The 15,203-nt window shown below is 42.9% G+C and overlaps 1 protein-coding gene across 3 annotated transcripts in view; it reads right to left on the reverse strand.

The window, feature by feature from the left end:
- CALCOCO2 (calcium binding and coiled-coil domain 2) overlaps positions 1-15,203 on the reverse strand; it is a 39,611-nt gene that overhangs the window by 13,429 nt on the left and 10,979 nt on the right. For all 3 annotated transcript variants that reach the window (XM_066626906.1, XM_066626907.1, XM_066626908.1), the window contains exons 2-7: positions 11,388-11,587; positions 8,851-8,944; positions 8,088-8,221; positions 4,266-4,391; positions 3,471-3,629; positions 3,119-3,246 (exon numbers count right to left, since the gene is read on the reverse strand). In XM_066626906.1, coding sequence (XP_066483003.1) covers positions 3,119-3,246; positions 3,471-3,629; positions 4,266-4,391; positions 8,088-8,221; positions 8,851-8,944; positions 11,388-11,579 — 833 coding nt within the window. In that variant the 5' untranslated portion in view covers positions 11,580-11,587. The remainder of the gene's footprint in view (positions 1-3,118; positions 3,247-3,470; positions 3,630-4,265; positions 4,392-8,087; positions 8,222-8,850; positions 8,945-11,387; positions 11,588-15,203) is intronic.

The following is a 15,203-nucleotide window of genomic DNA, read 5'->3' on the forward strand; positions in this document are numbered from 1 at the left end:
TTGTATGACCCTCGGAGAAGTCGGGGGTTAAACTTAGGGGGGTGTCTGACTATAGTTTTGTCTGATTTTACCCCAGGCCAGATCCTGCAAAATAACCTACCACTAATTGTTACCTAAGAACTGCAGTCTCTAATTTATGAAAAACATAGTAAGATTAGACAGACAGACAGACAGACAGACAGACAGACAGACAAAAATGTATTTATTAGATTTGTATTCCACCTTTCTCCCCAAGGGGCACCCAAGGCGGCTAACAATCAAGTTAAAATACAAGGCAACAGAAAAACATTAAAAATACAAAACACTTAAAAACAATTAAAACAAGATAAAATACATAGCAGCAGACTGAAAGCACACAGTAAAAGACATAATTTATAAATTTATAAAAACAGCCCTTATAGTGCCTCAAAGGCTTTCCTGAATAAAAAAGTCTTCAGGCCCCGCCGGAACGTTAATAATGAGGAAACTGCTCTCAATTCAGAGGGATTTTTATTCTTTTTTAAATTCTGGTCTTCACCACCTTTTTGTAAACACTATCAGAGTAAGTGCACTGTAAACTACATACCAGTAAAACAGTGGTTCCCAACCTGGTATTCACGTACTCCCAGGGACACTCAACAGGACCTTTAGGGGTACTTGAGAAAGAATGGCCGAATGGCAGAAAAGGGCAGGCCGTGTTCCAGAATGCCTTGCAAAGACCAGCAAGGAAGGAAGGGAGGTAGCTAGTTGGCTGTGAAAGCCCCACCAATAGCTAGTTTTTGGTCATCAATTCATCTATGAACCAGTGATTGAAAACCAGCACAGTCAGAAAGTTGAAACATAATATGGAAAGTGATCAATCACCCAGAATTTCTCAGCACACTTCTGGTGCAAAACAGTGCAAAGGCAGAGTCTTCTGTTCCTCAAACAGATAAAAAGAGAAAACACTGTGATGAATACATGAAGTCTGGGTTTTCATAGAAAGGAGATTAGGGCTTGTATTATTACAGACATTTTGCTAATATGAAGGGTACAATTTATTATTGCCAAGGGATATGCAAGTGAAAAGGGTTGGGAACCACTGCAGGAGATCCATGAATCAAATCCACCTTTAAGGTGGACATGAGGAGAACCATGAATCAAAGACACCTTTAAGGTGCCTGGTGTGTTAAGCCAGAAGCTCTACATACAACATATAACACATAACTGAGAGTGTGCAATTCAATTCACAGCAGAGAGATGAGATATTTGCAACCCTTTTTACTCAGAAGTAGACCCACTGCTTTCCATGGGTGTTATTCTTAAGTCATGGTGCACTGAATTGTAGCCTGGGAAGGAGGGTCCCATCCTGGTGTTTCAAAAAACAGACCTGCTTTGCAAGCATTTGCCAAGCAGAACCAGGCTGCAGCAGAAGGAAGGAGAATAAATGGTTAACTTTCGCTGGAATCTCCCTGGAAAGTAACTATAGGTACAGCCTATTTATCCACAGATTTTTTATCTGCGAATTTGTCTCAACAGGGATGGGGTGGGGGAACCGAAAGTCACACACACCTTTGCCCTGCGCTGGCATCTCAATCCATTTTCAGGCAGCCCAAAACACTGCAAAAAGGCTCTGCCTTGCCCAGGCAGGGAAACAGCACTGGAGCCCTAGAAGAGGTTCCCCTTGCAAAGGAACAGTAACACTCCTGGAGCCCCTGAGCCAGCAAAAAGGCTGAAGAGGGGAAGGGGGGGGGCGAAAATCTCTGTAGCCAGAACACATGCAGCAAGGTGGAGTGTGCGCTTGCTCTCACTCACTCACTCACTCTCAGAGGGGCAGGTGTGGTAGCAACAGAGGGGATTGCTTTAAAAAACCCAGGGAGTGTTTGCCAAATTCCCCCCCCCCCCCATTGAGACGGTGCAGGCAATCACCAACACAAGCAAGCCTTTCCACCAAGCAAAGCATGAGATATAGCCTACAATGCTCTCCACACTTTCCTGGGAGTAAGCCCCATTGACTGGAATGGGGCCTACTTCTGAGTAGAAACACATAGAGTTGGACTCTTAAAAGATCAGCATCCCATGTGAAAGAAGTCAGGCAGCTAGCAACGGGGAAGGTTGAGTGCGGAAGGGAGGGGACTGATAACAGCTGCCTTAGTTTCCTTCTATTCAGAAGTGTCAGGCTGCAGTGTATTTGCATAACTCTATAGAATTTAGTGCAACACGTTTTTTGTATGCACCTAGTCACGGAACGGAACTAACATGGATAAATAGGCTCCACCTGTATAGCAACTAATGAGGTGCCTGCCTGAGCTGAGCAACAAACTTTTCAGAGTTGAAAGGCTCTGCCCTCTGATTGACCCAGAGATAAGGCAAAGTGATAATTGGAGATTGATTACTTGGCAAAAATTTCACGTGACTATCTACAGTAATCATTAAAATACCACTGTAGTCAGTCGCTTGAGGTGCATCTACAGTTAAATATCCTTTACCTCCACACAGCTGCCTTCTATGGCTGCTATAAACGTAAAAGTAAAGCTCTAACACCATCTGATAATTAATGCAATGTGTAGCTTGGGCCTCATCACCTTCTGATGCAAGATCTACCACAGAGTGTTCATTCCAAATCTATATCAGAGCTCTCAAGGGCTATTCATGTCTCTCTAACTTCCTTCAAATCTTCTCTGAGAAGCCTTTGGTACATCCTCTAAGTCCCTTTCTCCTACTGTTACCAAGCCTAAGCATATGTAACTGAAATGAATTCATGTTCTTCTCTTTTCTCCATTTCTTCCCCTTCTTCTGATCTTCCTTGTGTCGCATTTTAGATTGTAAGCTCAGGGCATATATCTGTAAAGTGGGGGAGGGCGCTCCTTGATTTTGGTTTTTGATATTAATATGCAATATCAACATTATTATTTTTAATATTGCTGTTTTAATTTGTTGCAACTGTGTTTTTTTGGGGGGAAGAATCAGCCAAAATGTGGTACACAAATGTAAAATACATATGTATGCAGGCTCATGAACATATACACACAAACATAAAAACTCTGCTTTTGCTGAGAATAGCTAGACAAAAATAAGTTTCAAATATTGGCATTACTGTCTGCAAGACAATCAAACTGTTTCAGCCAGTAACTGCCAAAAGAAAGAAAAATGCACTCACTGTTGCAGTTCTGCTTCTGTTGAGCCGTACTGGGTCTCTAGTTGCGCAATTCTCTTTCTGAGATTATTCGTTTCTAAATTGAATTTTTCATTACTGCTCCTTAAAGCCTTCAAGTTTTGTTGAAAGTCCTGAAGAGTCAGATAAGACAGAAATCAGACCATAGGAGTCAACCAGCTTGTAATCAGTATCATACAGAACCTCAACATATTTGCAGCTGACAAAGATACAAAATGAAAACTCCCATCATGTCATGTCACAACTTTAATCCCCTCTCCTCAAGATTCAATTTTTTTTAATCAGTTACTTAATTTTCTCACTGTGGATAAACATCTCCAGCTCAGCTGGTCTCTACCTGATTTTCCTTTTGCAGTCGTATGTTATTTTCTTTAACATCAGCCAACTCGGTCTGAGCAGAGCTTATCTCTAAAGCCTGGAGATCCTGCACTCTCTGAAGCTCAATGTTCTCAGTCTGTAGCAGAAGGACTTTAGCTTCATACACCTTTGCTTGCTCCTGGACACACATAAAGGGGGAAAGACAGATTGCATATGTTAGACAAGGAGCTACTCTAGACATCTGTATGGTTACAAACACAGCATGCAATCTGACCATGCAGAAATCTTCTGCCTTTTCTTAAACAAGGTTTCCAAAATACTGGAAAAAAGGTAAAGGCATTTCTTTAAGCCATTTCTGCCCAACGCAATAGGGATCAAATGTGTACACCTGTGGGCTGGGCAGAAATGGGCTAAATTGGAACATGAGAGAATGGAGGAAATCAATTTAAAGAAAAGCATCTGCTTTTTTCCAATGTTTTATAAGCTGGTTTTGTACACTAACTGAGGTTCCTCCAGTCTGCTTTCATAGTGGTCTTCTTTTTATGCAAGTGCATTACAGTCCATGCCTCTCCTTTCTCAATCCACTTCCCAATCCCTGCCAAAATTATTGTTACAGTTAAGAAAACACACACACACACACACACACACTCTACTTATCTGCGTTTTGGATGAATCATGTACATTTATGATATGCATTCTGCTGGCAGAAAAGAGGTTTGACTCACAACAATAAATTCTATATAATTCTTAAAAAAAACAACACCCCATGTTCCTTGAACCACATGGACACCTGAGTGTTTTAGAAAATTGCTACCTCTGTGGCCTTGAGTTTTTGCTCCAGATCTTCCTTCTGCTTTTGGAGCCTGGTTAGGTTTTCCTTCAGTTTCTGGTTGTCCTGAATCAAGGTTGCATTTTGTTGTTCAATTTCTTCCACTTCTCCCTGACAAAAATGACACAAGTTGAGATATAACCACACAGTTCTGCAAAGAGACACCAATGTCTCAAAGTGCAGTCTGTTTTTCAAGTGGAGTACCTGTTCAGTGTTTCTGGTAGCAAGACTTCTGACTGTAGAAACCTCTAAAACTGCCTGCAGCAAAAAGGTAAAATGGCAAAAGCAAGAGGCTAGCAGGGTTTCTTAAAAAGGGGACAGATGGAGCAGCATATGCATCTGGATATCACTCTTGGGCAAGTCACTATGTGACATACAGAAGATTGAAGGAGGACTCTCCAGAGAGCACAGCTGTTCACAGTATCAGATACTTTGTTTAAGTCAAAGCACTTGACACTGTGAGCAGATGTGCTTTCCAAGAGCTCCTCCTTAAAACTTGGCTGACCTAAGAGATGCATCAGCAACATTTGATCTTAGCACAATTGTATATAGTGTTCATCATGGTGAACTGTCAGGATATTTTGCACCTCCAACGCTTACCACCTTCAAGTCTTTTAAATGTTTGGGCATCTGAAGGACCGCATTCTCCCATATGAACCTGCTAGCTTGCCAAGATTCAGCAGACAAGACGCTCCTATGTGTTCCACCAAGATCAGACACAAACTTGGCTCCAGCCAGGGAGACAGCCCTCCCTACAATCACACCCAGGCTCTGAAACCCTCACCCAAGAAGAATGTGTGATTGGTTCTGTTGCTAATAGCCTTCTGCAGCTAGGCCATAAAAACACTGCTTTTAAGTTGTAGGTTGGGGAGAGGTAGATCATTCTCTCTGTGTCTGTTTAACTGCTGTTATTGAAATTGTACATGCACTACTTTTAAATGAGAATTTTACTTTTTGTTTGTTTGTTGTTGTAGTTATTTTTGACCATTTTTATGATGAAGAGGTGAGATTTAGGGCAAAATCCTAACCAGTTCATCTCAGAAGTAAGTCCTATTTTGTTCAATGGGGCTTACTCTGGAAAGTGTGGTTAGGATGGCAGCCTAAGATCCCTTAAGGTTAAACCAATATTTAAAGTGCAACTTAGTGGCAAATGGTCACTTAGGAAAGGGGGTCCCACGTTAAATCCTATAACATTCTACAACAAATGTAGCAATATAATCAATCACACTGGCCCCCTGTGGAGCAAGGAAAGTAAACTCACCCTCATTATCTAGGTTAGCCAGTCCATTCAACCAAGTCAGGTCATAAGTCACACAAAAGTTAGCTAAAAGGCATCCAGAGAAGTTAATAGTCAGATCTTTAGAAACAGATCTTCAGATCAGGCAACTTTCAGATAGGTTAGTTACATAATCAAGCTGCTTAAAAATTTCATTACTAGAACCCACGTGAGCATTCCAGTCACCCACCAATAGGAGCTGAGCATCAGGATATTTGGTCTCAAATCGTCTGATAATGGTGTTTAAATAATCCCATTGGTGGACCCTCAAATCAGCAGGAGCGGGTGGAATATAAATATTAGCTACACATAGAGCTCTAGGAGTGTTCTTGACCCTTACAATCTGAATCAGACAGAAGCTGTCAGCCATATAAATAGTATACAAAATTAAAAGCCCCCCCCCCACAGGTCTACCCTTAACCCCCATCTTGTGAGCAGGGAGTGAGAGAGATTTAAAGCCAGAGTAACAAATAGGCTTAATGGACCAGGTTTCTTGCAACAAGATTAAATCATCTCTCTCTAGGAAAGGACCAAACTCAGGGTCACCGAGTTTCCTTGCTCAGCCAGCCACATTCCAGGATAAAACACACAGGGGTAAATTCCCGGTGGCCAGATAGAGATTGTCCCTAAAAGTGGGATGGGCAGCTGAGCGAAGCTTTATCCGTCATACAGGCTCTAAAGCTGTCGTTTTTCCCATGTGCCCATTATTGGATGAAAAACCTCTCAAAGAAGACAGCCTAGAAATTGAGGGAGATGCATCTTTGGATATATACGGTGGCAGGTCAACAGATGGTAAATTAGTTGGTTCCGAGTTATATCCCTCTGCTTCTGCATCCACATCTAACCTGAGAGCTGAGTGAGAAGCAGAAATCTCCTTCAGGGCCTTACAGGACGTTGGAGCTAATTCTAACTCCTCAGTACATATGGCAGCATGCAGAGAAAGATTCATGTTGGACTGTGATGGGCCTCTACTGAGGCGCTGTGCAAATGTTGGATAGCTGCATTGAAATGGCAGTCCTCCTCCCTGTGAGACACCGGGCACAAAAGGCCAGCCCCACTAGGGCGGTCCCTCTCACTGGTCAGATCAACCCTCTTCTTGAAATTGTAGTTGACGTGGGTAAGCTGTCCCAAGACTCCGCTGCTTCAGCTAAAGGGATTGCAGGCGCAGACAAAAGCTGAGCTCCTGTCATCTCGGGCAGCAGCAAAGGATGTAAATGCTCCAGTGCTTGAAAATTATTGCATAAACTGGAGGAATAAGTGTGACAATCCATATAGATCATTCTCTCTCTCTCTCTCTCTCTCTCTCTCTCTCTCTCTCTCTCTCTCTCTGTGTGTCTGTTTAACTGCTGTTGTCATTGAAATTGTATATGCACTACTTTTAAATGAGAATTTTACTTTTTATTTTTTTGTTGTAGTCATTTTTGACCATTTTTACGATGAAGAGGTGAGATTTAGGGCAAAATCCTAACCAGGTCATTTCAGAAGTCCTATTTTGTTCAATGAGGCTTACTCTCAGGAAAGTGTGGTTAGGATTGCAGCCTAAGATCCCTTAACTAAACAAATAGGTGCAGCCCATTCTCCCTTGCTGCATGGAACTTCCTGCAATGCCCTCTATCCCTCTTCTTCCAGTTCCCTCCTCAAAGCCCACTTCCTCCATGAAACTTCTGGCTCAATTCCTTTATTCTTACTTTATCCTCAACTCAGAGGAAGTCCAATATATCTGAATGCATTTGTTCAGTCATACTATTATCCTAGCCTCTCCTCAACCCCTCCTATTGTCAGCAGCCTACATACATTGCATCTAAATGTAGACCTTAAGCATTTTGAGGTAAGAACCTGTAGTGTTTTGCTTATCTTATTTTATAAAATACCACAAACAGTGATGACTGCTAAAAGATAATACAAATGGCACAAAGCAGAGTGATGTTTCCACATTGCTTCTTTTCTGTCTGCTGTGCTGCTTAATTGCTGTTAATGATACCGGTGAGCACACATCCATTCCCCATCAGCTGAAAGCAGAAACCACATGTAGCAGAAGTGCTTATCTACGATGACAGTGCTCATCAACTATAAACCTGTTGATATACTCTTCTTACAAAACACTTTCTCTGTTCCACTCACTTTTGATCTGATCATTTATCATGATCAGGTGGGGGGGGGGGGAAAGAAGAGCTCTGGGGTGGAACATTTGTTCCCTTACCTCAGGCCTGATATTGCAGCTGCATTGGCACTAGAAAGTTGGATAGGATTGGGCCATCAGTCAGGTACTGCAACATGTTCATGTGCATGACTGCAGTACTCTTTCTTAACATCTATTGAAAGAACCAAGTTTCAGGCTGCTTATATTCTTAAGAGATGAGCAACATTTTGGGGATGGAAAACTTTCTCATTCAGACTCAGTTCCACTGAGTAGGCACTTCACTTGAGGATGGTTTGGAAGAACCTCTTTTATGGGACTTTATGGGATGCAAATGTGGATGGTGAAAACCTTGCAAGGGTAGCCTCAAAACAAAATTCAAGATCTCACCAACCTGTGTAGTGACTACCAACATGTCATCCTCAGCTTCTGCCCGGAACTGAAAGGGGACACTGGCTCCACGGACTAATCCATCCTGGTCAACATAACAGAACTGATAATATTCATCATCCTTGGGCAGGTAGTAGGCTAAAAAAGAAAAAAGCCACATCTCATTTCCAGCATCTCATGTATACAAACTAGACAAAGGAGATACAAGAATCCTAGCTACATACTGAACAAACCTGCCTCTGATCATGAGCATTGGTCCGGGCTGAACATTTTGTCACCTGCAAGAAGCAGGAAAGGATAATAAAGAGCGCCAGACAGAAATGGTATCCAGGATGATTTAACATTCCACCAGCAGCCAAGTTGTCATTTTGAACAGCAAAAAAAAGGAGAGGGCTTTACTGATAATCACCACAGCATGAGTAAAATTTGTCATCAAACATAACTGGGGCACAAATGTTCGAAAGTTTTCAAAGAATGTATTTTTTGTTCTGTTTTTAAAAATTATCTCCCTGAAATAATGGCCAATGGTTAACCGACAAAAATTAAACTGGAAAAGAAAAAGCCACTTGGATACACAGCAATTGGGTACCAGCTTCTTTTGAAGTAGTCACTGAAGGTGCAAACAAAGCCTCGATTTCAACAACCCATCCCAAGCACTGTACTGTAATTCACTGGAAAGTTAAGTTGCCGCACGTAGCAGCAGTTGTAGCAAAAAGTACATAACTGCATTTTTGCCTCACCCAATCTCACCCCTTCATACAACTGACCTTTGAACAACACTTGCTGTTTGCTGCTGTCCGGGCTACTTGGCAAAGGTGCCCACATGAACGTGTAGTATTCACGGGTTGTCTTCCATCCCACCTGAAACAACAAAACATTTTTGTGGCGGTTTTGATAAAACTGGAGGTGACTCAGGATTAGGATAAGTCAGAATTTATGCTGTTAACCATTGTGCCAGTGAGACACTCCAGGGACAGAAAAGAGACACAGGTCCACATGGCAGACTTTAAACAGATTTAATAATGAACTAACACTAAAAACTGTAGTTCTGTGCAGGGGACTAGAGACGTTTAACAGAGAATTTTCAGCAACTTTCCAAAATTATAGTTTCCAAGATTCTGGGGAAGCCCAACTGTTCAGGGGTATAAAACTGAGCTGTAAATCTCTAGTGAAGATAGGAAGTTCATCATTCTGCAAGCTGAGAGGAAATGGAAAGATACACAATTTAGGGAGCATCCTAACCTACACTGGTACAGCCAGGCTGCATGGCCTGCACTGTATCCAGTGCAGGTTAGGTGCAAGCTGCAGGTCACCTTGGGGAAGGGAAATATTTTTTCCCCTTAGCTTGTGTTGAGCCCCAGCCTGCCCTATGGGGCTACTCAGATCTGTGCCAGCTATTTAGTTGGTGCAAATCCATGCAGCCTGTGTAAGGCTGCAAGGCCTGGGAATGGGGGTTAGGATTTGGCATGCACTGCTGCTGCCAATTCCACCCCTCCCAAGCCCAATCCTTCCCGTTCTGCCCTTCTACCCACCCAAAATGCTTCCTTCCTAAGAACATAAGAACAGCCCCACTGGATCAGGCCATAGGCCCATCTAGACCAGCTTCCTGTATCTCACAGCAGCCCACCAAATGCCCCAGGGAGCACACCAGATAACAAGAGACCTAATCCTGGTGCCCTCCCTTGCATCTGGCATTCTGACATAGCCCATTTCTAAAATCAGGAGGTTCCACATATGGCTTGTAACCCATAATGGATTTTTCCTCCAGAAACTTGCCCAATCCCCTTTTAAAGGCGTCCAGGCCAGATGCCAACACCACATCCTGTGGCAAGGAGTTCCACAGACCCACCACACACTGAGTAAAGAAATATTTTCTTTTGTCTGTTCTAACTCTCCCAACACTCAATTTTAGTGGATGTCCCTGGTTCTGGTGTTACGTGAGAGTGTAAAGAGCATCTCTCTATCCACTCTGTCCATCCCCTGCATAATTTTGTATGTCTCAATCATGTCCCCCCTCAGGCGCCTCTTTTCTAGGATGAAGAGGCCCAAACGCCGTAGCCTTTCCTCATAAGGAAGGTGCCCCAGCCCAGTAATCTTCTTAGTCGCTCTCTTTTGCACCTTTTCCATTTCCTACCCCAGGAATGCCCTTCCACCACTGCACCCATCTGTGCTGGCCTCCACGGGGCTCTGAGCCAGCACTGGCAGACCAGTACACTTCGTTGTGCTGGCATGGCCAGCTCACGAGTGAACGCAAAAGTGCTTTACAGCCTGCATGAGCACAATCCACAATTTGAATTGGGCTGTGAATGTTATAACATCTGGACATTTTTTTCTTTTGTATACATCAGGACTCTCCAAACCCTGGCCCACAGACCAGATCTGGGGTTTGGAAAAAGCCCTCCTCCCTACCCCCTGAGCAGTGCTTAATGTTCTGCATCCCTGTGCCCGGATCAGCTTGGAAGAAATGCAGTGCCGTGGCAGAACAGTAGGTGCCACTCAAGACAGAGAGGGGGTTTTTTTGTTGTTGTTTTTTAAGGACAGAGCAGTTTCTAGTTTATGGAGTTAGCATACATCCAAGCTTCACTGATCTCTCAATCTCTTTCCTAACTTCAAGATAAACCTCTTAGCATTAAAGAACTTCATCTGCTAACCTCTTCTTCTTCTTCTTCACATCCCTCATAAAATCCTGAGCCTTTTATGACTGCTGCAGTGATCTTGCTTCCTTCTCTTCTCCCCTGCCAGAAACCACTCTGCTCCAACTGCCAGGTATCCCAGGATTACAGTGTAAAAGGAAGCATCAGGCTTTCAGCACTGGTCACACAACTAAAACCACTGGTATGTGTGTATATTTGTATAGGAAGGAAGTATACATTTGTCTGCAGTAATACAAAACTATCTATTGTAAGCCACCTTGGAGGGTCATTTAATCAAAAGACAAGGCATGAATTGGTTCTATGGCTGACTGTTTCTGTTTTATAATACCACTTTTTTATAAAGTTTAAATAGGGCTTTATTGCTATTTTTTTATCACTTGTGTTTCACCACTGTGACCTGGAGAAAGCGAGATAGACAGATCCAAAATACATAAGATATGAATGTTTTAAATAACTACATAGGAGAATTCCATTCTAACTAGTATTCTTCCTAGAACTATGCCTGAGCCTTCAGAGAAGGAAAGATAGGTCTTCATGATCCCAGCAAGCTACTACATGGAAAATCAGCAGTTTAGAATCTATCATGAGTGAATTCTGGCATACGTGTTGGATGGTTTAAAAAGGCAGTGGCTTTCTCAACACAAACTTACCCTGAATATGCCCACCCAGTCCTTTGTGCGTGGTGTGATGTGCTCAGAAAGACTGTAATGGCAAGTTATATCTGCTCCAGGGACATAGAATTTCTCCAGGTCAGTAAAGACAACTTGAGAGAAGTGGCAACTATCCAGGAGGATAGCGGAAGTGGGAGGTTCATCCAAGTTGTTACATAATGCAGCTTCCATGCTGGATTCTGTGAAAGGACAAAGAAGACGCATATAAGAAAAAGTAGACACATACAAGGACAGCCATTGTCAAAATCGGCCTCAACTTCAGTGTCACTGTCATGTCAACTGTATCTAATAAAAGAATCTTCATGTCCTGACTGGAATTTTGCCTAAGAAAACATTCTGTCAGTGTTGACAGAATGGGATGATTATATTGCAAGGCAGGAAACGGGGTATGCGCCAACCCCACAAAAAAAGAGCACACTTGCAGCTCCATCCTTTCTCCTGTAAGAAACTAACCACACATTTACTGTACAGGCAAATATATGTAAACAAAACACTATATTCATCTTAGGGCACAATCCTAACCCACTTTTCAGCACTGACATAAGGGCAATGCAGCTCCTAAGTAAGGAAACAAACATTCCTTTACTTTGAGGAGACCTCCTTGAGTGCCCCCCAACTGCAGGATGCAGCACATGTCCCATTGGCACAGCTATGTCAGCGCTGGAAAGTGGGTTAGGATTTGGGCCTTAGTTGTTTAAAGAGCAGTTTGGGGCGGGTCAAAGTAGTAAAGCAGTGCGTGTGGGGGTCTATTCCTTTCCCCACCAGCCACTTCTCTGCTCCAAATTTGCTATTCCCTGCTTCTTTCTTGCTGTGGTATTCCATACACGTGCTTAGAACCTTGAGAGGACTGAAGGAGGGAAGAACCTTGTGCTTCTTCTCCCACTCCTCATGCATGGAGTCTGTATGTAGCAAGAAAGCCAGCAGTGCCTGTGAGTTTAGCTGCAAGCAACTGCAAGCATCCCCCCCCCATCTTGTGGCTCTCTATCCAGAACTCTCCCTGTGAGAGAGTTGCCACTCAGAGTTACCACATTTCCCTTCTGTACCTTGTTCAACCAGCCAATGTAACCCAGACCCCCCAAGTGTTATATGGTAAGCAGCATGGCTCTGATGGAGGGGGCTGAAGAACAGTAGGGGCTGCTAATCTGGTGGATGCTGTTCTTGTGTGGAGGGGGAAATTTGTTGGGGGATGCTCTGATCTGTTGCGGAATGGCTAATCCAAATTCAATAATAAAACGGAGTTGCCTCTGAGTGTCTGTTGGCACAGTGTCATCAATAATACACTATAGAACGGCACTTTTGAGCACTAGGACCCACTGTTTTGGGACTTTTTCATTGTAAGGAGGAGGAATATATTGGGGGGGCTGCTAATCTCAAGAATGCTGTTTTTGTTCTGAGAGGGAAATGTGTTGGGGGATGCTCGGATCTGTTGTAGAATCTGGATGCAATAACAAATAATTATTATAATAATTGTATTTATTATTATTATTATTATTATTGGGGTGCCAAAATTTTATGGGCCCCAGGCACCAAATGGCCTTTGTACACCACTGATCTGGCCTCTGTCATGAATTCACTAGGTGGCCTTAGGCAGGCTATTCTCCTTTTTACCTTAGCCCTCACCTGTTCTCTCACAACCAAGTTAACCAACAATGAGGGACCCAGAAATGGTATGACTCTGAGGTGAGGCAAGGCAACTGCCTCAGGTAGCAGATTTGGGGTATCATTAAGGGCAGAAAAATAGAGATAGACAAGAGTTGAGCCATGGGACACGATCCACCATCCTGTGCAACAAGCCACAACAAACCAGAAGCTGCATAAAAGTACAGTTAGTTCAGGACTAGCCTTAGGCCAAACAGAGCCCCATGCAAGGAGTATTTTCAGTGCCTCCCCTCCATTTGCTCCACTTTTGAATACAGGTACTTCATTTTCTATTCCATTTGCTGTAGCCCCTTTCATGACTTAATGCCTGACCTGCACATAAGATTTATCCCTGGCATAAAAGACAATAAATCTGCACGCAAGGATCTCTCAATCTGTATTTACCTGTGTCATATACAACCTAATCAAAATCAAATGCGTTTCCTCCAATCTCATACTTTATTTTAAGAACAATGGAAAGGCCTGGCGGTGGTCCGTTCCGCACTGATGTCCCAAACCATTGCCTGGGTCACCTTTCTCTAAATCTGGTTCCTGTTCATTTCAATGAAACTCGCACAGAAAAATTTCAAGGAAGAAGAAAGAGTAAGAAGGACTTCAGGCAATAACATATCTCAAGCCAGTCCTGACAACAAAGAGAAAAACAAAATACAGTGAACCAGAGCAGACCCTGGCTAGACACCAGAGGGTAGGCGAACTATGCCTAAACAGCTTTCCTGCCAATCTGAAATTATTTTGATTCCAGGAAACTAGAAGCACGAGCTCCATGACTGATCCTCACAGCAGTGTGCACAAAGTGAGACATGACCTCGACAGATAAAAGAGATAGAGAGCATTCAGGGTAAAGGAAAGGGGTCACCGAGGAAAATGCCAGCCAATGAACTCATGCAATTAGTTTTTATTCCTATGCTTGTCTGGGCCATGATCAGGTCAAACCAGACTGGATGTCAACAACTGTCAAGAGAAAGAGAAAAAGCACAGCTCTTAAGTTGCACAGCAGAGTCACACAGAATCCTGAAAGATGTTTTGCTTTCGATTTAAAAGAAAAAGAAAACAGCACACTTTCAAAACTAATGTTTAGAGCTGCTTTGGATGGGCATTTCTGCCTAGGTTCAAGAGATCCCATCTGTTATTACTCCCCCTCACAACAACAACAACAACCACAACTGCAAAAATACAAGCTGCATATCAGGCAAAGTCACAAAGCTTGACAGAAAAGGTCTCTGATTGCAGGTTCCTGGGTATCTAATAGCAGGATTTGGAGTTATTTATAGCAGAAATCTGAATGGCTTAAGCCATGAGGAACATGTTGTCCAACCAATTTGGGATGTAAGGAAAGTCCCCTACTCAATTCAATGTGGCCTCAAAATTGCTGTGTTACTCCTGTCAATTTCCAACACATGAAGCAAAAAAGTTTCAAATAGCCACAGGCAGGTGTTGGCAGAAATGATCTTACAAGTGACATAAAATTTGTCCTCAGAGAACCTCAAGAAGCAGATGTCAGAGAACATTTAGGGCTGTGGAGCAGGAGATAGGCAGTTCTGATCCATGGGGCACAATCCAGTGGGGTGCCCCCCTGCAAAATGTCCACAGAAATTAGTTGGTGAGATGCTAAGTGTGCTTGTGTGCTTTCCATTTTCTTTCAATAGGACTGCACCCCCATGTTAAATTTGAGTGCAAGCCTTCCTCTTGGACTTCCTCAAGTTCCCATAATGTGTTGAGTTGGCCCTGGGTGGCAAAAAAGAGAGGGAGCACAACACAATACATGTCACTATGCCCTCAGCATCTCTCTTTTCTCATCCTAAAGAAGACTGCCTTCATGAGCACCCCTTAGATCAGCGATTCCCAAACTTTTTAGCACCAGGACTCACTTTTTAAAATGGTTATCTGTTGGGACCCACTTAAGTCTACCAGACTTTTAAAAAAAGGAGATCTAGAAAGAAATAATATTTTTTTTATTTATACGTAATAATGACTAGTAAAAAGACCCTCCAACTATCTCTCTATTTACATATACTTGCAAACTACAAGAGCTCAGCTCCTTGCAAGTCAATTAGCAGCTATCTTGCAAACTGGAGGAGCTGAACTCTTTGCAGGGTAATTAGCAGCTACAGTGTCTTATTTTTAATAGCCCAGTCC

The sequence above is a fragment of the Tiliqua scincoides genome, chromosome 5 (genome assembly GCF_035046505.1).
Source record: "Tiliqua scincoides isolate rTilSci1 chromosome 5, rTilSci1.hap2, whole genome shotgun sequence".
In the NCBI taxonomy this organism is placed as follows: domain Eukaryota; kingdom Metazoa; phylum Chordata; class Lepidosauria; order Squamata; family Scincidae; genus Tiliqua; species Tiliqua scincoides.